This window comes from Myripristis murdjan, chromosome 8 (assembly GCF_902150065.1).
Source record: "Myripristis murdjan chromosome 8, fMyrMur1.1, whole genome shotgun sequence".
NCBI classification, from domain to species: Eukaryota; Metazoa; Chordata; class Actinopteri; order Holocentriformes; family Holocentridae; genus Myripristis; species Myripristis murdjan.
In genome coordinates, this window is record NC_043987.1 from 10,499,184 (window position 1) to 10,526,813 (window position 27,630).

Sequence of the window (27,630 nt, forward strand, 5' to 3'; positions counted from 1 at the left end):
TGGCGGCAGCTGTACACTTCCTGGCTGAGAATCTTTATCTTCAGGCGTGTTTCCTGCGTTAGGTTCCTTGTTTTAGCCATTTCTGTGTCTGAAGAACTTTTAAATGTGCTGGCTTTATATAGACACAAAGCTTGGCAACAAAAATTGTGTCTTTTAATAAAAAGAAGGACCTTCATCACTGGTACCAAAATGAACCAACACTCAAAATTTCTTATGAACCAATCAATTTTAAGTTTTTAGTGGCTTTTTTAGGATTTGTTTAGTATTTTGGCTGTGACTGTACTAAAAGAAATTGCACTTGAAGACCTAAGAGTGATTCTTAATGCAATATTTCACAAATGCATGGGGTGTCCGAAACTTTTTTCCACCACTGTATACACTCAGTGGCCACTTTAATAGGCCCACCTGTACAATCTAATATAATACAATACAACTGTTCTGCCATAAGGTTTATTTTTCTGCTGCCTATAATGCTCAGATTTTCTTTTTGTCACAGTAATGGAGGTGTTCATTCAGTTCCATGTTTGGCATTGAGCTCATTGTTAGTGGTGCTGTTGTACAGGACTGCATTTCATAGTACAACCTGTTGTATGACCAATAAACTCCTTGTATCCTTGTATCCTTGTATCCTTGTATTTTATTGAGAGGTGTTTCCAATATTCTGTCCCCCTCATGTATATTAATAGGGAGGAGAAAAAATTAGAAACACCTCTCAATATAATGTAGTCCAGTACAAGACCTCTGCAAACTGCAGCTTCAGAAATAAACATTTAATTAAATGTACACAATGTCAGCAAAAACTGAACATTATAAACTTTGTTAAAAGGCAGAATTTATGGCAGAGCTGTTGCACTGAACTGCATTAGATCGGAGCTGATAAAGTGACACTGAGTGTGCATGTAGCACACACGAGGCAGTTTGTTTGGTACTGCTGTTGCAGAAGGGACAAAACTTCAGCCAAAGCTCTCCTCCATTTCAGAGTCCTGTATCTTGGGCTGGATGACAGGAGTGTGAGATGTAGGTTGAGGGGGCTGGTCGGGATCACTCACACACATGCTTACCTTCACAGTCAAGTGAAAGCCTTGTGTCTCTGAAGTGTTACCTTTTCAGGGGCTTAGGCCAGCAGTTTTGTTTTTGGCTTGATCACCATGTATATTTTTGGGGTGTATTCGATTGGATCGACCAGTGAAAGGTCATTTAAACTTCCAAATAATGTGAGAAAATCAAAATGATCAAAAGTTGCTTGCACATGATAACAGCATTGTATTCCAGCATTCACATGTTCATGCTTGAACAGTAACTCCATAGATGATTGTTCTATTTAAGAAAACACACTAAAACATTTGTTTCTCCCCTCAGCTGAAGCCAGCATTAGATGAACAGAGAGAGGACTGCAGTATTTGAATACCCAAGCAACACTGCACGACTCACAAGGCAGAAAAGGAGAAACCAAAACAGGCCTACCATGTGAACCTACTGAGAGAGTGGAAGGAGTGTCCAGTCCAGAGGGAGGTGAACATAGAGGATGAAGTGGAGACGAGATTGGAAACCCTAACCACGTCTGTTGCTCCTGTGATGGCACATCTTGCAACAGGGCAAGCAGCACAGCTTCTCCAGGTCTTCCAGGAGGCTCTTTCCCTCTTTGCTGCCAGACCAGGAAAAACCACCCGTGTCCAGCATGTCATCCGGCCATGTCCCACAACAGCTGGTGGAAAACCTGAAGCAGGAAGTCAAAGAGATGCTGAAGTTTGGAGTGATTGAGCTTTCCAACTCAGAGTGGTGCAGTCCAGTGGTCATTGTCCACAAAAAAGGATGGCTCTCTACAGATATGCAATGACCTCAGGAGGCTTAAATCCATATCAGAGTTTGATGCCTGCAGCATGCCCAGAATCGAAGACTTGCTTGAGAGGATCGGAGCTGCCATGTACATCACCACTGCATGGAGCACCGGCCACCTTCCAGAGACTGACCGACAGAGTCCTCCAGGAGTGTGACAACTGCGGCGCAGCTTACCTTGATGACGTGGTAATCTTCAGCAACACATGAGAGGAGCATGTCCAACACCTATCACTCGTCCTGGTTGGGAACCTGGTTGGTGGGGTTGACACTCAACCTCTGTGCACAGCAGGAGATACGGTACCTGGGTTACCAACTGGGACAAGGAGAGGTGTGTCCGCAGGTGGATAAGGTGGAAGCTACCCAAAACTGCCCTTAACCTCACACCAAGAAGGAGGTATGGTCTTTCCCATGTACAAAAGACCATACCTGGTACAGACACTGGTACAGACACTTTGTGCCCCAGTTTGCAACTGTTTCAGCCCCACTCACCGTGCTGACCAGCAAGGACCAGAGGAACCTAGCCAGACAACTGTGTCACTGCCTTCAGTTCCTTGGGCATGGGAGCAGCTTTGGCCCAAGGAGACCCTGGAGAAGAACATCTGATACTGCATCTGAGCCGCAAGCTGCAACCAAGCGAGACCAGGTATTCCACCGTGGAAAAAGAGGGCCTGGCCATCAAGTAGGTGCTGGAGAGCCTGCGGTACTACATACTTGATCTGGAAACTGACCACTAAGTTCTCACCAGGATCAACTCCATGAAGGACCACAATAGCCGCCTTACCTGATGGTACCTCTCACTCCAGGCTTTCAGATTCACCATCTGACACTGATCAGGCAAGGCAATGTAGTCGCAGATTACCTCTGAAGGTTGCTGCAGGAGGAAGAGGACGGTGGGATGGAGCAGCTCTGTCACTGACAGCAGGTAGTGCATGCACACACACACACACACACACACTCCTCACCTCACTCCTGGCCTCGCTAAGTAATTGATAAACCTCACTATTATCTCTCTTTCCTTCCCCGTTTCAGTTGTGAAACCAAGGGTGCACACTTGGTGGTTCTATATTCATTTACGCATACACTCACACAAACTTAACGCTCACTCACCAGTTGTTGCAGTGTGTTGCATTTGCCCCACCGTGTCAAAGAGTCTGGTTGAACAGGGGTGCAACATTTTCCCCTGTTAAATACTATGATCTCGCACGCCTTCATGGTCAAATGAACTGCACAATTTGTTATATTCTTTTTTTGCCACTAATAGCTTGTTTTAGTTTAAGGAAAATGTTTGCAAAAATATGGATAATCTTTGTGTCAAACATTCGGGTCTAAGAAGTGCTAAGCAATTTATATTGTAGGAAAGTGTGTTACTTTCATTTCCTTATGTAATTATTAAACCTTTTGGCATGGGCTATCAGTTTAATAGGGTGACTGACAGCTCTGGTGAGATCAGTCAGAGGAGGTAATACCCCTTACATTCTCAGACTTTTTTTTTTTTTCTTTTTAAATTGTTCCTGTAAACAGAGTTTTGAATTGTGGAGGAACTCTGTTTATAATATTGTTGAAATCTTGTACATAGAGTATTTTGTTTTGGGATTTTGCTTGTTTGCACATTTTGTTAATATTCTTACTGTTTGCACCTTGGAAAGCTGGTACAATAAATCACACCATAATATTCTCCAGATATTCCTGTAATTTTTCAATTTTTTTGAGGAGTTTGAAATAGAACCTGCAACAGCCTCCCACCAGCTCTGGTAAAGTGACTGCATCTGGAGCTCTTTCTCCCACTGGGTCCAATGGATGTTGCTGTGCTATGGCCACGGACTACAGTTTCCTGCAGAGTGGCTGAACAGGACAGAAAAATGATCAAATTGTGTCAAAGATTCTTTCTTTTCTTTTTTTTTTGACAGAATTGTATATGACAATTCCTGACATTTGAGAAAATATATTATTATTATGTAACATCCATTCATGTGACCAGTGAACTCTCTGTCACTGGACAAGCCATGTTGTTACCATCACAGTATAGCATTATGCTATTTTAATACAGGTTCCTGTGTGATATTTTTGATTAGGATTTTGATTTCACTTGATTTTGAAAGTTTATTTGAGACAAAAAAAAAAAAAAACAATAACAAGAGAAAACAATGGACAATGAAAAGTTTGTTCAAAAAGGAGTGGGAAGAAGGCGAGACTTATCTAATCCCACCCCTTCTCCCTGCACCAATGATCTACAAATCTATCCTGCTTCCTTAGAAATACCACTATGAATAACTATCACAACAACAACAATACTAATACCACTACTGCTACTGCCAGCACCACCAGCAACAACAACAACAATAATAGTAATAATAACAATAATGAACATGATCCATAATAGATGTACACCAATTAATCCATCTACATTCATAGAAAAGGACAAAGACAAAAACACCCAACAATAACAAAACACACAGAAAGGAAAAGAGCCAACCAATAATGAACAGAAACAAGTATAGAAAACAATAATTAAAGAAATAATCAACAACAGCATCCTGTGCACACCCAGCGACTGTCACACCCCCACTCCATCCCTGTATCCCGTGAAAACATCCTCTTTATATCTTATTTGAAACTGTTGCATGTTTGGACACTGTTTGATCCCCTCACCCATACTGTTCCACAGTCTTAGCCCACAGAATGAAATGCAAAATCTTTTCCTGTTTGTACAGTTTTTGTTCATCTTGAAGTTGTATTTTCCTCTTAATTGATATCCCCCCTCTCCATCCCTAAACAGTTTTTGTATATTTTGTGGCAGAAGGTTGTTATTAGCTTTGCACATGATTTGTGCTGTTTGGAATTTCACTATGTCTGTAAATTTGAATAATTTTGACTGTATGAAAAGTGAGTGAGTATGATCCTGATAGCCAACATTATGAATGACCCGTATTGCCCTTTTTTGAAGAACAGTTTGTGAATTGATTGAACTCATGTAATTTTTGCCCCAAATCTCTACACAATAACTGAAATATGGTAAGACAATGGAACAGTGCAGGATGAGTAGTAATTTATGATCCAGAACCTTTTTTGCTTTGTTTAAAACTGAAATGCTTCTTGATACTAATTTATGAAATTTCTTAATCACTGAACTGATGATAGAATGAATCTAAAAAGGCATATACTCTGCACTGGCATCAAATAAATAAATGAATAAATAAATAATGAACTTTTTCATGATTGTACACCCAGAATTATATATATGTATATGTACACACACACACACACATATATATATATATATATATATATATGATTGTGTGTGTGTGTGTGTGTGTGTACACCTATAGAATTTTCATGAACGTGCATGTTTCCCTGAGCTGCTGCCCATCTTTAGAACCACAGAGAGCACCTCACAAAGACATGGAATCAGCCTTGTGACCTCACAGAGCAACATGACCTGGATAGAAAGCTTTTCCTGGGGAAACGGACACACTGACACTGAAGAGACCACAGACGACACCTTCAGAGACACTGACACCGATCTGTCAAACAGCCTTAATCTGAACCAGATTAAATCCAGTCAACATGGGCGGATGCTTCTCCAGAAAGGTAAAGGTATCTTTGGCTCTGCCCCACTAGTTAGTCAGACAGATATGAAGCAGCTATAGCAAATGTCAAGAAATGTGCTCGGAGAACAGCAGGCTCCAAAATGAGGAGTGATTGCTGCCAAACCCAGTTGTGGACAGGCAGCTGCTGTGGGGGAAGTGTGTACATCAAGTTGACTTGTGGCTGCACTTTGTTTAGCGGCCAACAAAACTACTGGGCTCGTTCAGAGCGCCGCCGCTAGAGGGCGACACTTTGGACTGAAACTTGACTGCAGCTCGGCGGCTTTCTAAAGAGCCCGTCAGTTTTAGAGCAGCAGCTTCAGCTTTTCCCTTTCACACACTCAAACTGTCCCCAGAGCCATAAAACTGGGACACCAGTCAGAAAGGACGAGCTGCTGTTAAACAACTCCAATTAACAGTACCTAGGTCCCGACAAAAGACCCGAGGAGAGGGCGTTCTCGGTTGCAGCCCCCAGGCTCTGGAACTGCCTCCCCATCCACATCAGAGCAGCCCAGAGCCTGGAAATGTTTAAATCCCTACTCAAAACCCACCTCTTCTCACTCGCATTTCCTTGCGCTTAGATCTTCCCCAAGGTTATTCCCTTGACTTTTTCTTGTATTTTATTCTGGTTCTCTCAATGCACTTTTTGCAAATTGCACTTTTACTAGAGTAATTGTCTTTGTTTGTTTTTTGCTGTTTTACCTAGGCCTGCGCATTTGTTTTTACTGTGAAGCACTTACCTGAGCCTGTACACCTGTTTTTTTTTTTTTTTTTACTGTGAAGCACTTTGGTTCAGCTAAACTGTTGTAAACGTGCTATAGAAATAAACATGACTTGACTAACAGAAAACAGTCAGTAAACATGTGCACTTCTATCAGCCAACAAGCTTCCCGGTAAGGAAAAAGAGCCGTATAATGAAGGGAAACCCGTTGTGGAGGGATGAACGTTGCCACAACATGAAAAAAGGCAGACACACAGCTATAATTAGCTTCTTGTGGTCACTTTCCAAGCACAAGTTTGTTGCTCGTCGTCTTTGCTAACGCTAGCTAGCTAACAGCCAGGATTATAATTCGGCCCGTAATCTGGTGTTCTACGGCCTTCCTAATGGAAAATCAACCTGTTGCTTGTATCCACATGAAATTTAGAGGGAAAGTGGCTGTTCACCTTGGTGTTGGCCAGCCGACAACCAAACGTGCTTTTATATGGTCCTTTCTCTGCCAAAACATTTGGCCTCTTCTCTGCCTGACGCTGATTTTGTTGCTGTGAATGTTTCTAATATTGTGAGGCTCAGAGTGTCCACAGCTACAAGTTACAGCTTTTAGTGTTTCCAATGTGTGTTCAGCCACTAACAAGAGTTATGACCAGTGGTAGTTGTTGTAGAAAGAGGAGGAAGCCAATAAATAGGTTGTTGGGCTGGGCACTATATCAATATCTTATTGATACAGTAATATCATGTGGGTTTTCAGAGACTGTAATATGTGATGTGGTGTAACTGATGACTTGTCCTGGTTTTACTGCATGACAGTAAAGAAAGGCAGTTTCTGAGCTTGTTAGACGGTTGTAGCTGTTATTATTTGTCTCTACTAGCAGCTTGGTCATCATATCCACATTACTGATTGATAGTGATTGTTTAGCATAAATCTCTTGTGTGTAAATATGTGATGAAAGCACCAACAGTCTTCCCTACACTGTCGTCACCTGTTGTTCTCTCTACAGGACACCGTCGAGGTCGACACAGCCCCCGTCCCGATCTCGGCCTTGGCCTCATCCGCTGGGGAGAAGACTCCCTCTTCTTACCATGTTTCTCCCTCCCCCTCTCTTCCTGCCACCCCTCCCGAGTCTCCCTCCATCTCCCGCTCCTCCAGCCTGTCCTCCCTGCTTCAAACTGAGAAGACACCCTCCTCTTTCCGGGTTTCTCCCTCCCCCTCTCCTCCCGCCACCCCTTCCGAGTCTCCCTCCATCTCCCGCTCCTCCAGCCTGTCCTCCCTGCACCTGTCCTCTCTTTTTGACACTGAGAAGACACCCTCCTCTTTCCGGGTTTCTCCCTCCCCCTCTCCTCCTGCCACCCCTCCCGAGTCTCCCTCCATCTCCCGCTCCTCCAGCCTGTCCTCCTTGCACCTGTCTTCTCTTTTTGACACTGAGAAGACAGCCTCAGGGTCCCCCTCCAGCAGCCGTCCCTCCTCCCCCACCCGAGCTGCTACGCCATCATGTGAGGAGTCCAGCACCATCAGCGACCCCTCCTCCGTCTTGACGCCCTTGACTCCCTGCGGTCCGAGCGGCCAGGACCACACCACCGAACCAGCAGAGCAGGAATCAGGGTAGGAGAGCAGTCATTTATCCACCAGAGGACAGTTGTCACACTACAGGAGAAGACTTTATTTATTGTCTCCCTGCCTGACTTGCCCAACTGTTGTTTGTTTCTCTCCGTCTTCTAGGCCAGTGAAAGAGGCAGGAAAATCCTTCTGGAAGTGGAGGGACTTTTTCCTCAAGGGCCTCTTCAACAAGAGAAAATCCCAGCAGAAGAAACTTGGGTATTTGACAAAAATGAATCTGTGCTACGGCGTATACCTTGGTTAATAACTGTTGTGATGTAGGCAGAAAGAGCCTTTCAAATGACAGGCCAGATTAGGTTGAACTTTGGCCAGGAATCTTTCCAAAAACATTGTAAAGTTAACTCCTCAGTCAGTAGCTATCTGTTTAATTCGTAAAAGGCAGACTGAAATCCAAACAGGGCAGCAAATGCAAGGTTTTTTCTGAAGTCATCTCTAAGACTCAACAGAATTTAATGTCATATTTTAGCTTCTCACATGAAATTGCAAATGAGGTTGAAATACTGAATGTTGGTTTTCTTCCAGGTTGCCAAACATCGGCAACACCTGTTTCATCAGTGCAACTCTCCAGGGCCTGTACAACACTGAGAGCCTCTGCAGCGCCATCATGAGGCAGGAGGGTCTCTGGAGCCCCCAAGCTGAAACCCCCCTCAAGCTGCAGAGGTACAGTAAAAAACAAATGAACAAACAAAAAAAGAGATAGGTCTTCATCCCACACACTTGGCTGATTTATTACTTTGCTGATCTCCTTGGTTCCCATGAAATAAAAATCAAATAATCAACGCTCACATCTGTAGGTATTTTGGAGAGTTGCACAAAGCCAGGCTTGGAAAGCCGTCATACAAGGGGAAGAGGAGGCTCCTGTCCTCTCTGAAGAGTTACATGGCCGCTTACAATGAGGAGTACGATTGTAACTCTCAGCAGGTACAGAAATAAAACTAGCAAGCATTATTTGATTTATTTAATTAATTATTTTCAGTGCAGTGTGTACACGATGAGCGCTGTTTAATGGTTTAGTTTTATCTCTTAACTTCCCACAGGATGCACATGAGTTTTTCCTGCTCCTCCTGATGGCGATGAAGTCAGAGGGTGCGATGCTGCAGGAGACGTCCTTCGTGCCGGACTACATTTGTCCGGTTGAAACCTTTGAGTTTCACCTGCAGTGTGTCCGCACCTGCTCCAGGTAACTTTTTTTTCTGTCATGTTGCACCTGAACAACTGCAGTATTAACCATTCAGCATCACTTCCTGCTGATGATCACAGATGTATGCAATGCTCTGAGTGTCTTCATTCTCTGTGTTTTGCCAAGCTGCGGCCAGAAAATCTACCAGGAGGAAGAGCACAACAACTTGTCGCTGGATGTCTCTTCCTCCGTGGAAGACAGCCTCCAGCTCTACTTCACAGTCAGTGTCCACACTGTGTCTCTATGCCATATTGTTGGTGTTTTCTCTTGGTTGTGTTTGCAGACACACACAGTGTTGATAGTAACTCTGTGGTTTGTTTCTCAGGAGTCAGAGTTGGAGTGCAGGTGCTGGCAGTGCTCTGCTCGCCAGGCAACCACAGTCCGACATTTCCTCACTCTGCCCCGGTGAGCCTCACACTGAAGCCCGGCTGTAACCCACCATGACTCTGTCAGGTTTCATGTCTCTCAGACTGTGTGTGTGTGTGTGTTCCGGCTCGCTGATGGATGATGTTGTCTTTGAACAGGGTGCTGGTTCTTCACATTAAACGGTTCCAGCATGACAGGGGAGAATTGAGGAAAGTGGACGCCTCCATCAGCATCCCACGAGTGCTGTCGCTGGCTCAACACTGCGGACAGCAGAGGGACAAAGCTGCAGAGGACCAACTGAGGTGAGACATGACACTCAAACGGCCACAGTCACTGGCTGACCTCAACAGTAATGTATACTGAGAAATGATTTCAGTTCTTGTCACAGTCTTTGATTTCACTCACCAGAAATAGTGCATATCTGAAATGATTTAATGGATTCTACACTGGAGATGTTATACCAGCCACAACTCTTACCAAGTGTACCGTTGTTACAGAAGAGGCTAATTGTAACTTGTCTGAGTGACAGTGTATCCACTTAGCTTTGGATTTGAGAGTGGGAGAGGCAAAACTAAAGGAAAATCATTTATCATGAATGGGCACCTCGCCCGTTACTGTGCACATTGTTTAGGTGCAAAAGCAGTTTTCCTTTACATTTTGTCTCGACTGTCACAATAATTCAAATGATGCTCTTTCAGGGAATTCTCAGCAGGAGGCAGTGCAAGCTCAGGTGAGAGAAAGTGGGCAGTTTTAAACCTGTTGGAGTAGCAGCTATGACAAGACATTATCGGTTTAATTATGTCATTTCCCAAGTAATCCAGATTGTTGGTGTACTTTTCAGCATCATTCAATCAGCTGCAGCGTTCAGGAGACAGGGAGAGGTCACAGCAGGGAGCGTCCGTGGTGAGAGAGCAGCAGGGACAGACGAGAAATGTAGAAAGAAAACATATCAGTCACAGACAAGAACAGTATTCTTATCTAGTCAATGAAAGTGCTCTGCTAGCCTTGGTCAAGTTGTTGAATGAAACCTCATTGAAAATGAAATTCACACTTTATTTACCTACCTTTTTTTTTTTTTTATTTACACATAAGTGTGACAAAGACAAGAGCACCTACCGGCTCTCTGCAGTCGTCTCACACCTCGGGTACAGCATGAACAGAGGTAACTGATGTCATTTCCTTTACACATGAACATGTATCAGTAACTGACACACACACACACACACACACACAAACGAAGCTTTACCCTCACTGCATCTTGTGTGTCCCACAGGCCACTACATATGCGATGCTGCTAAGGGAGAAGGCAAAAAGTGGCTGACCTTCTCTGACTTGAAGGTGAAGGAGGCACATGAGGACGATGTCCTGAAGGAGAGAGAGGACACAGCTTACATGCTGTACTACGTCCTCAGGTGAGGTAGCAGCACTCAGTCAACTGGCCTTGGCTCAGCCTTACAGTTAGTCCGCATTCTTAGCCGTATAGCGGTCACTGCTCCTCCATGTGAGTGTGATAGATCCACTAAGTTTGGTCTAGTAACTGTCATCAGAGCGAGAGCCTCTCCAGGAGTCTGCTGCTACAGAATGAATGAAGCAGATAAAGACTGGAAAACAACCTGATTTTGAGCCGCAACACAAAGCTCAACATTTGTTTTGAAGGATGCACAACAACACACACATAGCTGTTTTCCAAAATGTAGCACTCCACCATTTAGGAAACCAGCTGGCTGAAGAGAGCGTCCAAAGTGAAACTAAAACAAAGTGTGTGTTCCTTGTGGTTCTAGTGAGGCAGAGGAGAGGGACCAAGAGGCCCTGCAGCAGCACCAGGGCTCCAAGGAGACCACCACTGTTTAGACCTGGCACCAGCCAGGTCTAAACAGGCCCAGCTTTTATTTTGACAGGTTTTTATTCATGATTATTATTATTATTATGTTTTTTTCCGAATAATATTTTAAAAATCACAACTTTGCCTTCTGAAGATGCATTTTCGTTCTTAGGGTTATAGTCATTTTTTTTATTGTTATTATTTCTTGTTTTTTTTTTTTTTTTTTTTTTTACACTGAATAAAACACTGAATTTTATTCACAGGGTCAATACAAACCTGTCAAAATAAAAGCAGATCCCGGTTAAGCAAAAATGCTCTCACAAGATTTCCTCACTCTAATCAGGTGAGTCTCTTTCAGGCTTAACTCGACTTCAGTGTACATCCTGTGTCTATATGAATATTGTGTGTGTTTTCTTTTGCGTTTATTTGCAAACACACCCAACACTGATAGTAACTCTGTGGTTTGTTTTTGTCAGGAGACAGGGTGGCAGTGCTCTGGTTGCCAGGCAACAACGACCAGATGTTTGTACACCCCACACGGGTGAGTGTGACACTTGAGTCCAGCTGCAGCCCAACTCGACTCTGTGTGTTGGTGCTGTGGGGAGCAGAGACGTGAACCTTCAGTGGACAAAGGTGAGCCATCGCACTGCAGCTGCCACGGTCACTATGTTACCTCAATATTTATACTGAGAGGGATTATAAATTGGACTTGTGCATGTTACACCACCCAAAATAACTCATGGTGTCATGGAGTTACAAAAGTTTGTTATTTTCAGTTCTCTTGGAGTAAAGTCATCCTTTCTACCCCGTATCGCCATCAAAAACTATTTTCTTTTAAATATTATCTTTGAATATGTCAGTAATCCAAATGAATGTTCTTTCACAGAATGTGCACCATGCAGGAGGCGGCCGTTTGTGAAAGAAAACCCTCCAAAGCTCAGGTAAGAGCAAGTGTGTAGCAGCTAAGAACATTTCCAACTTTATTTTGTAAGTTTCCAAGTAATTCAGCATCAGTCAGTCAGCTGACCTGCAGGAGAAGTCAGGGGTCGATGGACTTGTGATTTCATTTGAACTGACTGGATTTTATTCGAGCCAGTAATCGCCCACTTGGCATCCATTGCACTCTTGGCTGAACTGGAAAGGGTTTCCGCCTCTCTGTTTTACCCCTTTTTTTAAATTTATGTTTTTAATGATTTGTATATAACAATAAATAGTTTTTTTTTTAGGCATAGGGGACTGAGACCATGTTAACAACTGATGTTACAGGAGATGTACTTGTGTTACTTGATATATATTTGTTTTATTTAACATTTAATTGCATAAATTAGATTTAAAAGTACATCTCATAAGTACAGTGACCAGTAGTTACACAACAAGAGTCGCATCCAGTTGAGTTACTTTTCCTAACATGTAATCACATTTATTTACTTTGAGTAATATTTACAGTTTGATATTTGCTGTCACTTTATACTGTCTGAACCTCAGTGGGACTTGCAGGTTTCCTAACAGCCGCTCTCTGGACGCTGTCACCCTCCATGGAAAGCAGGGAAAGAGTCGAATGGCAAGTGGCAGCACACCAACTTGCAGTAAGAATACTAAATCATGATTCATTAATTCCTAATCTTTTAATTTGAAATCACACAGAAACAACAACAACCTGCACTCTGTCCTCTGCGCCTTGTTTAGCGTGCCGGCTCGTCTACAGGAGGGCGTCTCCTCTGCGGCTGGGACAGGCAGAGCGGTCGGCTCATTGAGTCCTCACCCTGTCAGCGACATGGCGCCCAAGGAGCCTGAGCTCCACATCTGCCCGCCCACAAGAAACCAAGAAGAAATAAACCTTTTTGGTTTTGATTCACCTCAATCAAATTCCTGTGTCATGAGGCCAACTGTAATTGAGTTAGTGGTTATATTCTGGTGTAAAATCATGATTCAGAGTGCCCAACCATCTGCAGTGGATGGTCTGAGCTACTGTACATGTTTTCACTCAACAGGTGGAGTTGTTTTTCCCTTTTCTGTGTGTTATTTAATATGTGGCTCTAATCATCATGTTGGCTATAGAAAAATTAAACACTGCCCACTCAGTGTCATCTCTCTTCAGTGATTCAGCTGGATCTGTGAATATTGACTACATGATCAGTTCTGCACTGATCTGTGGGAAATTGATTTCTGTGACTCTAATCTCAGTCCACAAGGATGAATGAATTTAACATCATCCTGGGTTTTAGGGTAGAGTTTGTGTCCCATGTTTTAATTCCCTTACCTTATTTTGTTTGTACCCATTGATTTCTGGGATTCACCAGTGTTTTCCTTATTTTGCTTTTGTAAGAGAAAATTTAGGAGTGGTCAAAAGCAGTCAAAGAACAACAAAAAAATCTCATCGTTAGCCCACAAATCAGTTGTCCACTGATTCTCATATTTAATATCAGCGCTTAACATGTTTAGATCAGGCTATTTTTACCTTTTACAGTAATTACAAGGATTCAATTATTAAGGTAAAAGTGTTTCAGTGCATTTGAATGTTGGTTGATGTTACAGAAGAACACGGTAACATTTCATTGTAGTGGGCCGCGACTTAAATGAGAAGTAGGCTGGCTGATAATAAGCAAATAACATGTTTGACATGTCTTTGAAATGATCCCCCTCCGTCAGTGTCGGGGCTTCGGAAACTCTCCTGTCCTCCTCCAGTCTCCACCATGCAGCCTCTGCTCAGTGTGTTTTTTGATTTGCATTTTAATATTGAGCCATTTTCACTTCAGCCACTGTACATCTCTCTGCAGTGGCAACATTCACAACGTCAGATTTGTTTGACTTTTCTTTCCACTTCAAGTTCATGTACCAGGGCTTCAGTTCAGACATTTGTTTCATAAAGGGGAACTTGCAGCGTGACTCAGCACTGACCATTTTATTACAATCAGCTTTGATTTCAACACTTCAGCTGCCCTTTTATAGTGTTTGTGTGACCTTGTGCTATTAAATGCTCAGACACACGCCTCTGGTTTACCAACTGGTGGGATTCATCACTCAGCACACCTGGATAAGAGCAGGTTTGCATTTTTTAAGAGCCCAATATCACTTTTACATGGTGCATCTGGAATTGTCTTCTCTCGCACAATATCTGAGAAATTGTAGAAAGTGTTGCTGCATGGGGTCCAGTCTCACACACATTCTGTTCTGCTGGTTGTAACACTTTGGTGAGGCTGCATCACACTGATATTTACTGTTGAAATATTAAAACCCTGGACTTTGTTTTGTGGCTGCGCCACTGTACTGAAAAGCAGATGTCTAGATGTCTTGTGCATCATCTTATGCAGATTTCTCCACAACTGAGCTGGACGTGCTTGGAATCTTTGGAAAACTTGAGATCTCCACCAGATTTCAGAACAACGTTCCCTGGGTTTGATCAAAGCTGCACAGCGAAGACAGACCGACCCATGGGAGGAGCAGAGTTGAGGAGGTTTTTAAAAGAAAACCATCCAGTTCCCATGATGTTCACTTACCGAGTGTGAATGCGTTTAAAGTCAAACAATTAACGTCAGAAGTTGATTCGTTTCTGTCCAACTCCTCTGTCCCACAACATAAAAGTCTCGACAGCGATATTCTGGAGGAGGTTGAGATTTATTTGGAAATCTGACAGGCATGGCTGAACAGTGAGCTCTCACCTTAAACAAAATAAAGACAGCAGCACTACAGGTAAACGATACTAGTGTTTGAGAATGTTATATTAAACAAACATTATACACTCTGGTCACTCACACACACCCTCTCACGCTCACACACACACACATGCACACACGCACGCAGGTAACCCTATGTCAACACATGGACATCCTCCATTAATAACCACACCACATCCAGAGGAACTCCAAGCACTTAGAACAATTACCCACAGTGCAATTCATCTAACTATACACAGATAATTTATATATGTATATGTATATAGGGTATTCAATAAACATTTTTCCATTTAAACAGCTTAACAAGTCAAAATCTTCAGTTTTCATAAATAGTGAAATAAATAACAAAAAAATAGTTATGTCTTGACAGTTCCTCACCATTGTGATTTGAAATGGTCCCCAAAAAAACAGAACATGAACAAAATAAAAAAAATGTGCATGATACTTGTAACAGTCAGTTTCTCAGACACTGAGAATGACAACCGAAAACAACCCAAAAAAAAGAAAAAAAAATCAAGGAGGGGAACGGGCAGAGGGGTAAACGTTGATATTCACACTCACAGCACGGACGGGTTACTACATTTACAGGGGAAGGGGGAGGGGCTCTGGAACACTGTACAGGTAAGATCAGACGAGAATCAGGGAGACTGTCCACACATCATCCCAAAACAACCCAAAGAGGACGGTGGGATGGAGCAGCTCTGTCACTGACAGCAGGTAGTGCATGCACACACACACACACACACACATTTAACCATTTATTTACGCCCACATTAGTAACAATATATACAGGGACATAAATACTGAGGGCACAGACTTAAGATACACAGGCACATGATGGACAGTGTCTTTTGCCTACAGAGCAGATCAGTCACGGGTACAGGTAACAGCGTCTCTGCCATATATGACGGCTGCCAATAATCACAGACACAGAACAGTACTTGGAGAGCCTTTTAGCTTTCTTCTTGGGCATCCCCAGTAGACACAGACCTCTGACAACCAATCTGTGTACATGTCCAAGGCTGCCAAAAATAAAAACGAGTAGCCTGCACCTGAAGCCGAGCTCTGAGATGGTATTTATCAGCGGTTGGTATTTTATGACCTTCGTCATAAAGGCCTCCTCTAGGCTTGAATCAAAGGTGATTGCTATCTCTAACAGAAACACTTTTCTGGACTCCTCATCAACAATAACAACATCTGGAGTATTAGCAGACAGTTGTGAAAGGCTGTGTTGGTCATTACAGAGGTGGAACATGGATGCATTGACACGTGTATGTGTGTACATTTTCACTGAAACTGTGAAGTATTGTGATATGTCCTTTACGATAAGATTCACTATTCTATCATGATGTGCTATGTACATTCCTCTGTAAGCATGGCAGCCATTCAAGATATGTGACAGGGTTTCGGTGACCTGCTCTGTGGTGTGGTGCAAGCAATGAGGAGCCTGAGTGGAGGGAAACCAGATAGAGAGGTTGAGTCTTGTCGGAAGAACCTGTAATCTGCTTTTAATTGTGAATATGACAATATCCTCATTGAGTGCGGTGTTCTTGAGAAAGGAGTGGGAAACAGAGTGGTCAGCTGCGGGAAGGCATGCCAGCTTTCCCTGAAGTTTCAGTCCAGTCCAGTGTTGTTGCTGATGATGTTGATGAAAGTCCATGAGAGTGCGCCTAGCCCCCCTAGATGTTAGCAGGTGGCTCTGTCCAGCAAAAGGGGCTGTTGCCCTGACCTGGGTAAGAGGGTCAGATATACAGTCCTCTGAGACCTGGACAGTCCCAGAGTCAGACCGCACCCACTCCATGGACACCCCGGTTCGGACACAGAGGTCGTTCAAATCCGGCCAGTCTGACCAGACTCCGAAGCCAGCAGAATGGGTGTCCAGTTTGCCGCTGGCTTTTCCTCTTAAACCCCACACACACACACACACACACACACACTCCTCACCTCACTCCTGGCCTCGCTAAGTAATTGATAAACCTCACTATTATCTCTCTTTCCTTCCCCGTTTCAGTTGTGAAACCAAGGGTGCACACTTGGTGGTTCTATATTCATTTACGCATACACTCACACAAACTTAACGCTCACTCACCAGTTGTTGCAGTGTGTTGCATTTGCCCCACCGTGTCAAAGAGTCTGGTTGAACAGGGGTGCAACATTTTCCCCTGTTAAATACTATGATCTCGCACGCCTTCATGGTCAAATGAACTGCATAATTTGTTATATTCTTTTTTTGCCACTAATAGCTTGTTTTAGTTTAAGGAAAATGTTTGCAAAAATATGGATAATCTTTGTGTCAAACATTCGGGTCTAAGAAGTGCTAAGCAATTTATGTTGTAGGAAAGTGTGTTACTTTCATTTCCTTATGTAATTATTAAACCTTTTGGCATGGGCTATCAGTTTAATAGGGCGACTGACAGCTCTGGTGAGATCAGTCAGAGGAAGTAATACTCCTTACATTCTCAGACTTTTTTTTTTTTTTCTTTTTAAATTGTTCCTGTAAACAGAGTTTTGAATTGTAGAGGAACTCTGTTTATAATATTGTTGAAATCTTGTACATAGAGTATTTTGTTTTGGGATTTTGCTTGTTTGCACATTTTGTTAATATTCTCAATGTTTGCACCTTGGAAAGCCGGTACAATAAATCACACCATAATATTCTCCAGATATTCCTGTAATTTTTCAATTTTTTTGAGGAGTTTGAAATAGAACCTGCAACAGCCTCCCACCAGCTCTGGTAAAGTGACTGCGTCTGGAGCTCTTTCTCCCACTGGGTCCAATGGATGTTGCTGTGCTATGGCCACGGACTACAGTTTCCTGCAGAGTGGCTGAACAGGACAGAAAAATGATCAAATTGTGTCAAAGATTCTTTCTTTTTTTGACAGAATTGTATATGACAATTCCTGACATTTGAGAAAATATATTATTATTATGTAACATCCATTCATGTGACCAGTGAACTCTCTGTCACTGGACAAGCCATGTTGTTACCATCACAGTATAGCATTATGCTATTTTAATACAGGTTCCTGTGTGATATTTTTGATTAGGATTTTGATTTCACTTGATTTTGAAAGTTTATTTGAGACAAAAAAAAAAAAAAAAACAATAACAAGAGAAAACAATGGACAATGAAAAGTTTGTTCAAAAGGGAGTGGGAAGAAGGCGAGACTTATCTAATCCCACCCATTCTCCCTGCACCAATGATCTACAAATCTATCCTGCTTCCTTAGAAATACCACTATGAATAACTATCACAACAACAACAATACTAATACCACTACTGCTACTGCCAGCACCACCAGCAACAACAACAATAATAGTAATAATAACAATAATGAACATGATCCATAATAGATGTACACCAATTAATCCATCTACATTCATAGAAAAGGACAAAGACAAAAACACCCAACAATAACAAAACACACAGAAAGGAAAAGAGCCAACCAGTAATGAACAGAAACAAGTATAGAAAACAATAATTAAAGAAATAATCAACAACAGCATCCTGTGCACACCCAGCGACAGTCACACCCCCACTCCATCCCTGTATCCCGTGAAAACATCCTCTTTATATCTTATTTGAAACTGTTGCATGTTTGGACACTGTTTGATCCCCTCACCCATACTGTTCCACAGTCTTACCCCACAGAATGAAATGCAAAATCTTTTCCTGTTTGTACAGTTTTTGTTCATCTTGAAGTTGTATTTTCCTCTTAATTGATATCCCCCCTCTCCATCCCTAAACAGTTTTTGTATATTTTGTGGCAGAAGGTTGTTATTAGCTTTGCACATGATTTGTGCTGTTTGGAATTTCACTATGTCTGTAAATTTGAATAATTTTGACTGTATGAAAAGTGAGTGAGTATGATCCTGATAGCCAACATTATGAATGACCCGTATTGCCCTTTTTTGAAGAACAGTTTGTGAATTGATTGAACTCATGTAATTTTTGCCCCAAATCTCTACACAATAACTGAAATATGGTAAGACAATGGAACAGTGCAGGATGAGTAGTAATTTATGATCCAGAACCTTTTTTGCTTTGTTTAAAACTGAAATGCTTCTTGATACTAATTTATGAAATTTCTTAATCACTGAACTGATGATAGAATGAATCTAAAAAGGCATATACTCTGCACTGGCATCAAATAAATAAATGAATAAATAAATAATGAACTTTTTCATGATTGTACACCCAGAATTATATATATGTATATGTACACACACACACACACATATATATATATATATATATATATATATGATTGTGTGTGTGTGTGTGTGTGTGTGTGTGTGTGTGTGTGTGTGTGTGTGTGTACACCTATAGAATTTTCATGAACGTGCATGTTTCCCTGAGCTGCTGCCCATCTTTAGAACCACAGAGAGCACCTCACAAAGACATGGAATCAGCCTTGTGACCTCACAGAGCAACATGACCTGGATAGAAAGCTTTTCCTGGGGAAACTGTCACACACTGACACTGAAGAGACCACAGACGACACCTTCAGAGACACTGACACCGATCTGTCAAACAGCCTTAATCTGAACCAGATTAAATCCAGTCAACATGGGCGGATGCTTCTCCAGAAAGGTAAAGGTATCTTTGGCTCTGCCCCACTAGTTAGTCAGACAGATATGAAGCAGCTATAGCAAATGTCAAGAAATATGCTCGGAGAACAGCAGGCTCCAAAATGAGGAGTGATTGCTGCCAAACCCAGTTGTGGACAGGCAGCTGCTGTGGGGGAAGTGTGTACATCAAGTTGACTTGTGGCTGCACTTTGTTTAGCGGCCAACAAAACTACTGGGCTCGTTCAGAGCGCCGCCGCTAGAGGGCGACACTTTGGACTGAAACTTGACTGCAGCTCGGCGGCTTTCTAAAGAGCCCGTCAGTTTTAGAGCAGCAGCTTCAGCTTTTCCCTTTCACACACTCAAACTGTCCCCAGAGCCATAAAACTGGGACACCAGTCAGAAAGGACGAGCTGCTGTTAAACAACTCCAATTAACAGTACCTAGGTCCCGACAAAAGACCCGAGGAGAGGGCGTTCTCGGTTGCAGCCCCCAGGCTCTGGAACTGCCTCCCCATCCACATCAGAGCAGCCCAGAGCCTGGAAATGTTTAAATCCCTACTCAAAACCCACCTCTTCTCACTCGCATTTCCTTGCGCTTAGATCTTCCCCAAGGTTATTCCCTTGACTTTTTCTTGTATTTTATTCTGGTTCTCTCAATGCACTTTTTGCAAATTGCACTTTTACTAGAGTAATTGTCTTTGTTTGTTTTTTGCTGTTTTACCTAGGCCTGCGCATTTGTTTTTACTGTGAAGCACTTACCTGAGCCTGTACACCTGTTTTTTGTTTTGTTTTGTTTTGTTTTTTTACTGTGAAGCACTTTGGTTCAGCTAAACTGTTGTAAACGTGCTATAGAAATAAACTTGACTTGACTTGACTAAGACAAAACAGTCAGTAAACATGTGCACTTCTATCAGCCAACAAGCTTCCCGGTAAGGAAAAAGAGCCGTATAATGAAGGGAAACCCGTTGTGGAGAGATGAACGTTGCCACAACATGAAAAAAGGCAGACACACAGCTATAATTAGCTTCTTGTGGTCACTTTCCAAGCACAAGTTTGTTTAGCTGCTCGTCGTCTTTGCTAACGCTAGCTAGCTAACAGCCAGGATTATAATTCGGCCCGTAATCTGGTGTTCTACGGCCTTCCTGATGGAAAATCAACCTGTTGCTTGTATCCACATGAAATTTAGAGGGAAAGTGGCTGTTCACCTTGGTGTTGGCCAGCCGACAACCAAACGTGCTTTTATATGGTCCTTTCTCTGCCAAAACATTTGGCCTCTTCTCTGCCTGACGCTGATTTTGTTGCTGTGAATGTTTCTAATATTGTGAGGCTCAGAGTGTCCACAGCTACAAGTTACAGCTTTTAGTGTTTCCAATGTGTGTTCAGCCACTAACAAGAGTTATGACCAGTGGTAGTTGTTGTAGAAAGAGGAGGAAGCCAATAAATAGGTTGTTGGGCTGGGCACTATATCAATATCTTATTGATACCGTAATATCATGTGGGTTTTCAGAGACTGTAATATGTGATGTGGTGTAACTGATGACTTGTCCTGGTTTTACTGCATGACAGTAAAGAAAGGCAGTTTCTGAGCTTGTTAGACGGTTGTAGCTGTTATTATTTGTCTCTACTAGCAGCTTGGTCATCATATCCACATTACTGATTGATAGTGATTGTTTAGCATAAATCTCTTGTGTGTAAATATGTGATGAAAGCACCAACAGTCTTCCCTACACTGTCGTCACCTGTTGTTCTCTCTACAGGACACCGTCGAGGTCGACACAGCCCCCGTCCCGATCTCGGCCTTGGCCTCATCCGCTGGGGAGAAGACTCCCTCTTCTTACCATGTTTCTCCCTCCCCCTCTCTTCCTGCCATCCCTCCCGAGTCTCCCTCCATCTCCCGCTCCTCCAGCCTGTCCTCCCTGCTTCAAACTGAGAAGACACCCTCCTCTTTCCAGGTTTCTCCCTCCCCCTCTCCTCCTGCCACCCCTTCCGAGTCTCCCTCCATCTCCCGCTCCTCCAGCCTGTCCTCCCTGCACCTGTCCTCTCTTTTTGACACTGAGAAGACACCCTCCTCTTTCCGGGTTTCTCCCTCCCCCTCTCCTCTCGCCACCCCTCCCGAGTCTCCCTCCATCTCCCGCTCCTCCAGCCTGTCCTCCCTGCACCTGTCTTCTCTTTTTGACACTGAGAAGACACCCTCAGGGTCCCCCTCCAGCAGCCGTCCCTCCTCCCCCACCCGAGCTGCTACGCCATCATGTGAGGAGTCCAGCACCATCAGCGACCCCTCCTCCACTTTGACGCCCTTGACTCCCTGCGGTCCGAGCGGCCAGGACCACACCACCAAACCAGCAGAGCAGGAATCAGGGTAGGAGAGCAGTCATTTATCCACCAGAGGACAGTTGTCACACTACAGGAGAAGACTTTATTTATTGTCTCCCTGCCTGACTTGCCCAACTGTTGTTTGTTTCTCTCCGTCTTCTAGGCCAGTGAAAGAGGCAGGAAAATCCTTCTGGAAGTGGAGGGACTTTTTCCTCAAGGGCCTCTTCAACAAGAGAAAATCCCAGCAGAAGAAACTTGGGTATTTGACAAAAATGAATCTGTGCTACGGCGTATATCTTGGTTAATAACTGTTGTGATGTAGGCAGAAAGAGCCAGATTAGGTTGAGCTTTGGCCAGGAATCTTTCCAGAAACATTGTAAAGTTAACTCTTCAGTCAGTAGCTATCTGTTTAATTAGTAAAAGGCAGACTGAAATCCAAACAGGGCAGCAAATGCAAGGTTTTTTCTGAAGTCATCTCTAAGACTCAACAGAATTTAATGTCATATTTTAGCTTCTCACATGAAATTGCAAATGAAGTTGAAATGCTGAATGTTGTTTTTCTTCCAGGTTGCCAAACATCGGCAACACCTGTTTCATCAGTGCAACTCTCCAGGGCCTGTACAACACTGAGAGCCTCTGCAGCGCCATCATGAGGCAGGAGGGTCTCTGGAGCCCCCAAGCTGAAACCCCCCTCAAGCTGCAGAGGTACAGTAAAAAACAAATGAACAAACAAAAAAAGAGATAGGTCTTCATCCCACACACTTGGCTGATTTATTACTTTGCTGATCTCCTTGGTTCCCATGAAATAAAAATCAAATAATCAACGCTCACATCTGTAGGTATTTTGGAGAGTTGCACAAAGCCAGGCTTGGAAAGCCGTCATACAAGGGGAAGAGGAGGCTCCTGTCCTCTCTGAAGAGTTACATGGCCGCTTACAATGAGGAGTACGATTGTAACTCTCAGCAGGTACAGAAATAAAACTAGCAACCATTATTTGATTTATTTAATTAATTATTTTCAGTGCAGTGTGTACACGATGAGTGCTGGTTTAGTTTTATCTCTTAACTTCCCACAGGATGCACATGAGTTTTTCCTGCTCCTCCTGATGGCGATGAAGTCAGAAGGTGCGATGCTGCAGGAGACGTCCTTCGTGCCGGACTACGTTTGTCCGGTTGAAACCTTTGAGTTTCACCTGCAGTGTGTCCGCACCTGCTCCAGGTAACTTTTTTTCTGTCATGTTGCACCTGAACAACTGCAGTATTAACCATTCAGCATCACTTCCTGCTGATGATCACAGATGTATGCAATGCTCTGAGTGTCTTCATTCTCTGTGTTTTGCCAAGCTGCGGCCAGAAAATCTACCAGGAGGAAGAGCACAACAACTTGTCGCTGGATGTCTCTTCCTCCGTGGAAGACAGCCTCCAGCTCTACTTCACAGTCAGTGTCCACACTGTGTCTCTATGCCATATTGTTGGTGTTTTCTCTTGGTTGTGTTTGCAGACACACACAGTGTTGATAGTAACTCTGTGGTTTGTTTCTCAGGAGTCAGAGTTGGAGTGCAGGTGCTGGCAGTGCTCTGCTCGCCAGGCAACCACAGTCCGACATTTCCTCACTCTGCCCCGGTGAGCCTCACACTGAAGCCCGGCTGTAACCCACCATGACTCTGTCAGGTTTCATGTCTCTCAGACTGTGTGTGTGTGTGTTCCGGCTCGCTGATGGATGATGTTGTCTTTGAACAGGGTGCTGGTTCTTCACATTAAACGGTTCCAGCATGACAGGGGAGAGTTGAGGAAAGTGGACGCCTCCATCAGCATCCCACGAGTGCTGTCGCTGGCTCCCCACTGCGGACAGCAGAGGGACGAAGCTGCAGAGGACCAACTGAGGTGAGACGTGACACTCAAACACAGTCTTTGATTTCACTCACCAGAAATAGTGCATATCTGAAATGATTTAATGGATTCTACACTGGAGATGTTATACCAGCCACAACTCTTACCAAGTGTACCGTTGTTACAGCAGAGGCTAATTGTAACTTGTCTGAGTGACAGTGTATCCATTTGGCTTGGATTTGAGAGTGGGAGAGGCAAAACTAAAGGAAAATCATTTATCATGAATGGGCACCTCGCCCGTTACTGTGCACATTGTTTAGGTGCAAAAGCAGTTTTCCTTTACATTTTGTCTCGACTGTCACAATAATTCAAATGATGCTCTTTCAGGGAATTCTCAGCAGGAGGCAGTGCAAGCTCAGGTGAGAGAAAGTGGGCAGTTTTAAACCTGTTGGAGTAGCAGCTATGACAAGACATTATCGGTTTAATTATGTCATTTCCCAAGTAATCCAGATTGTTGGTGTACTTTTCAGCATCATTCAATCAGCTGCAGCGTTCAGGAGACAGGGAGAGGTCACAGCAGGGAGCGTTCGTGGTGAGAGAGCAGCAGGGACAGATGAGAAATGTAGAAAGAAAACATATCAGTCACAGACAAGAACAGTATTCTTATCTAGTCAATGAAAGTGCTCTGCTAGCCTTGGTCATGTTGAATGAAACCTCATTGAAAATGAAATTCACACTTTATTTACCTTTTTTTTTTTTTTTTTTTTTTTTTTACATAAGTGTGACAAAGACAAGAGCACCTACCGGCTCTCTGCAGTCGTCTCACACCTCGGGTACAGCATGAACAGAGGTAACTGATGTCATTTCCTTTACACATGAACATGTATCAGTAACTGACACACACGCACACACACACACACACACACACACACACACACACAAACGAAGCTTTACCCTCACTGCATCTTGTGTGTCCCACAGGCCACTACATCTGCGATGCTGCTAAGGGAGAAGGCAAAAAGTGGCTGACCTTCTCTGACTTGAAGGTGAAGGAGGCACATGAGGACGATGTCCTGAAGGAGAGAGAGGACACAGCTTACATGCTGTACTACGTCCTCAGGTGAGGCAGCAGCACTCAGTCAACTGGCCTTGGCTCAGCCTTACAGTTAGTCCACATTCTTAGCCGTATAGCGGTCACTGCTCCTCCATGTGAGTGTGATAGATCCACCAAGTTTGGTCCAGTAACTGTCATCAGAGCGAGAGCTTCACCAGGAGTCTGCTGCTACAGAATGAATGAAGCAGATAAAGACTGGAAAACAACACGATTTTGAGCCGCAACACAGAGCTGAACATTTGTTTTGAAGGATGCACAACAACACACACACAGCTGTTTTCCAAAATGTAGCACTCCACCATTTTGGAAACCAGCTGGCTGAAGAGAGCGTCCAAAGTGAAACTAAACCAAAGTGTGTGTTCCTTGTGGTTCTAGTGAGGCAGAGGAGAGGGACCAAGAGGCCCTGCAGCAGCACCAGGGCTCCAAGGAGACCACTGGCACCAGCCAGGTCTAAACAGGCCCAGCTTTTATTTTGACAGGTTTTTATTCATGATTATTATTATTATTATGTTTTTTTCCGAATAATATTTTAAAAATCACAACTTTGCCTTCTGAAGATGCATTTTCGTTCTTAGGGTTATGGTCATTTTTTTATTGTTATTATTTCTTTTTTTTTTTTTTTTTTTTTTTTTACATTGAATAAAACACTGAATTTTATTCACAGGGTTAATACAAACCCGTCAAAATAAAAGCAGATTCCGATTAAGCAAAAATGCTCTCACAAGATTTCCTCACTCTAATCAGGTGAGTCTCTTTCAGGCTTAACTCGACTTCAGTGTACATCCTGTGTCTATATGAATATTGTGTGTGTTTTCTTTTGCGTTTATTTGCAAACACACCCAACACTGATAGTAATTCTGTGGTTTGTTTTTGTCAGGAGACAGGGTGGCAGTGCTCTGGTTGCCAGGCAACAACGACCAGATGTTTGTACACCCCACACGGGTGAGTGTGACACTTGAGTCCAGCTGCAGCCCAACTCGACTCTGTGTGTTGGTGCTGTGGGGAGCAGAGACGTGAACCTGCAGTGGACAAAGGTGAGCCATCGCACTGCAGCTGCCACGGTCACTATGTTACCTCAGTATTTATACTGAGAGGGATTATAAATTGGACTTGTGCATGTTACACCACCCAAAATAACTCATGGTGTCATGGAGTTACAAAAGTTTGTTATTTTCAGTTCTCTTGGAGTAAAGTCATCCTTTCTACCCCGTATCGCCATCAAAAACTATTTTCTTTTAAATATTATCTTTGAATATGTCAGTAATCCAAATGAATGTTCTTTCACAGAATGTGCACCATGCAGGAGGCGGCCGTTTGTGAGAAAAAACCCTCCAAAGCTCAGGTAAGAGCAAGTGTGTAGCAGCTAAGAACATTTCCAACTTTATTTTGTAAGTTTCCAAGTAATTCAGCATCAGTCAGTCAGCTGACCTGCGGGAGAAGTCAGGGGTCGTTGGACTTGTGATTTCATTTGAACTGACTGGATTTTATGGAGCCAGTAATCGCCCACTTGGCATCCATTGCACTCTTGGCCGAACTGGAAAGGGCTTCCGCTTCTCTGTTTTACCCCTTTTTTTTAATTTATGTTTTTAATGATTTGTATATAACAATAAATAGGTTTTTTTTTAGGCATAGGGGACTGAGACCATGTTAACAACTGATGTTACAGGAGATGTACTTGTGTTACTTGATATATATTTATTTTATTTAACATTTAATTGCATAAATTAAATTTAAAAGTACATCTCATAAGTACAGTGACCAGTAGTTACACAACAAGAGTCGCATCCAGTTGAGTTACTTTTCCTAACATGTAATCACATTTATTTACTTTGAGTAACATTTACAGTTTGATATTTAGTGTCACTTTACACTGTCTGAACCTCAGTGGGACTTGCAGGTTTCCTAACAGCTGCTCTCTGGGCGCTGTCACCCTCCACGGAAAGCAGGGAAAGAGCCGAATGGCAAGTGGCAGCACACCAACTTGCAGTAAGAATACTAAATCATGATTCATTCATTCCTAATCTTTTAATTTGAAATCACACAGAAACAACAACAACCTGCACTCTGTCCTCTGTGCCTTGTTTAGCGTGCCAGCTCGTCTACAGTGGGGCGTCTCCTCTGCGGCTGGGACAGGCAGAGCGGTCGGCTCATTGAGTCCTCACCCTGTCAGCGACATGGCGCCCAAGGAGCCTGAGCTCCACATCTGCCCGTCCACAAGAAACCAAGAAGAAATAAACCTTTTTGGTTTTGATTCACCTCAATCAAATTCCTGTGTCATGAGGCCAACTGTAATTGAGTTAGTTGTTATATTCTGGTGTAAAATGATTCAAAGTTTTTTTTAGGCATAGGGGAGTGGATGGTCTGAGCTACTGTACATGTTTTCACTCAGCAGGTAGAGTTGTTTTTCCCTTTTCTGTGTGCCATTTAATATGTGGCTCTAATAATTATGTTGGCTATAGAAAAATTAAACACTGCCCACTCAGTGTCATCTCTCTTCAGTGATTCAGCTGGATCTGTGAATATTGACTACATGATCAGTTCTGCACTGATCTGTGGGAAATTGATTTCTGTGACTCTCATCTGAGTCCACAAGGATGAATGAATTTATCATCATCCTGGGTTTTAGGGTAGAGTTTGTGTCCCATCATTTTATTCCCTTTCTTCATATCCATGATTAGACCTTATTTTGTTGGTACCCATTGATTTCTGGAATTCACCAGTGTTTTCCTTATTTTGCATTTGTAAGAGAAATTTAGGAGTGGTCAAGAGCAGTCAAAGAACAAAAAAATCTTGTTAGCCCACAAATCAGTTGTCCACCGATTCTCATATTTAATGAATATCAGCGCTTAACACGTTTAGATCAGGCTATTTTTACCTTTTACAGTAAATACAAGGATTCAGTTATTAAGGTAAAAGTGTTTCAGTGCATTTGAATGTTGGTTGATGTTACAGAAGAACACGGTAACACTTCATTGTAGTGGGCCGCCAATTAAATGAGAAGTAGG

The 27,630-nt window shown here is 43.1% G+C and overlaps 1 protein-coding gene and 2 long non-coding RNA genes across 3 annotated transcripts; all 3 read left to right on the top strand.

Moving 5' to 3' along the window:
- The first annotated feature begins 10,392 nt into the window (after positions 1-10,392).
- LOC115364256 (uncharacterized) lies at positions 10,393-11,128 on the top strand. Its single transcript, XR_003928651.1, has 3 exons — positions 10,393-10,464; positions 10,576-10,714; positions 11,084-11,128. It is a non-coding gene; the product is annotated as an uncharacterized LOC115364256 (long non-coding RNA).
- Positions 11,129-12,019: 891 nt separating this feature from the next.
- On the top strand, positions 12,020-12,990 carry LOC115364255 (uncharacterized). The gene is made up of 3 exons (XR_003928650.1): positions 12,020-12,065; positions 12,622-12,710; positions 12,811-12,990. It is a non-coding gene; the product is annotated as an uncharacterized LOC115364255 (long non-coding RNA).
- Positions 12,991-19,368: 6,378 nt separating this feature from the next.
- Positions 19,369-26,971, top strand: LOC115363089 (ubiquitin carboxyl-terminal hydrolase 37-like). The gene is made up of 17 exons (XM_030057162.1): positions 19,369-19,392; positions 21,127-21,728; positions 21,846-21,941; positions 22,250-22,387; positions 22,522-22,648; positions 22,758-22,900; positions 23,026-23,119; positions 23,225-23,304; positions 23,422-23,565; positions 24,292-24,361; positions 24,493-24,631; positions 25,001-25,104; positions 25,290-25,369; positions 25,503-25,659; positions 25,913-25,967; positions 26,523-26,611; positions 26,712-26,971. Exons 1-10 carry the CDS (start codon positions 19,369-19,371, stop codon positions 24,353-24,355), a joined length of 1,512 nt encoding a protein of 503 aa, XP_029913022.1. The 3' UTR covers positions 24,356-24,361; positions 24,493-24,631; positions 25,001-25,104; positions 25,290-25,369; positions 25,503-25,659; positions 25,913-25,967; positions 26,523-26,611; positions 26,712-26,971.
- Positions 26,972-27,630: the final 659 nt, after the last annotated feature.

Bases quoted from the DNA above. Each gene is read 5' to 3' on its own strand.
- LOC115363089 (XM_030057162.1), top strand. From the start codon at position 19,369: ATGGGCGGATGCTTCTCCAGAAAG. The intron at 22,388-22,521 runs GTACAGTAAAAA...TCACATCTGTAG, and splicing joins ACCCCCCTCAAGCTGCAGAG to GTATTTTGGAGAGTTGCACA. The intron at 23,305-23,421 runs GTGAGCCTCACA...GTCTTTGAACAG, and splicing joins CATTTCCTCACTCTGCCCCG to GGTGCTGGTTCTTCACATTA.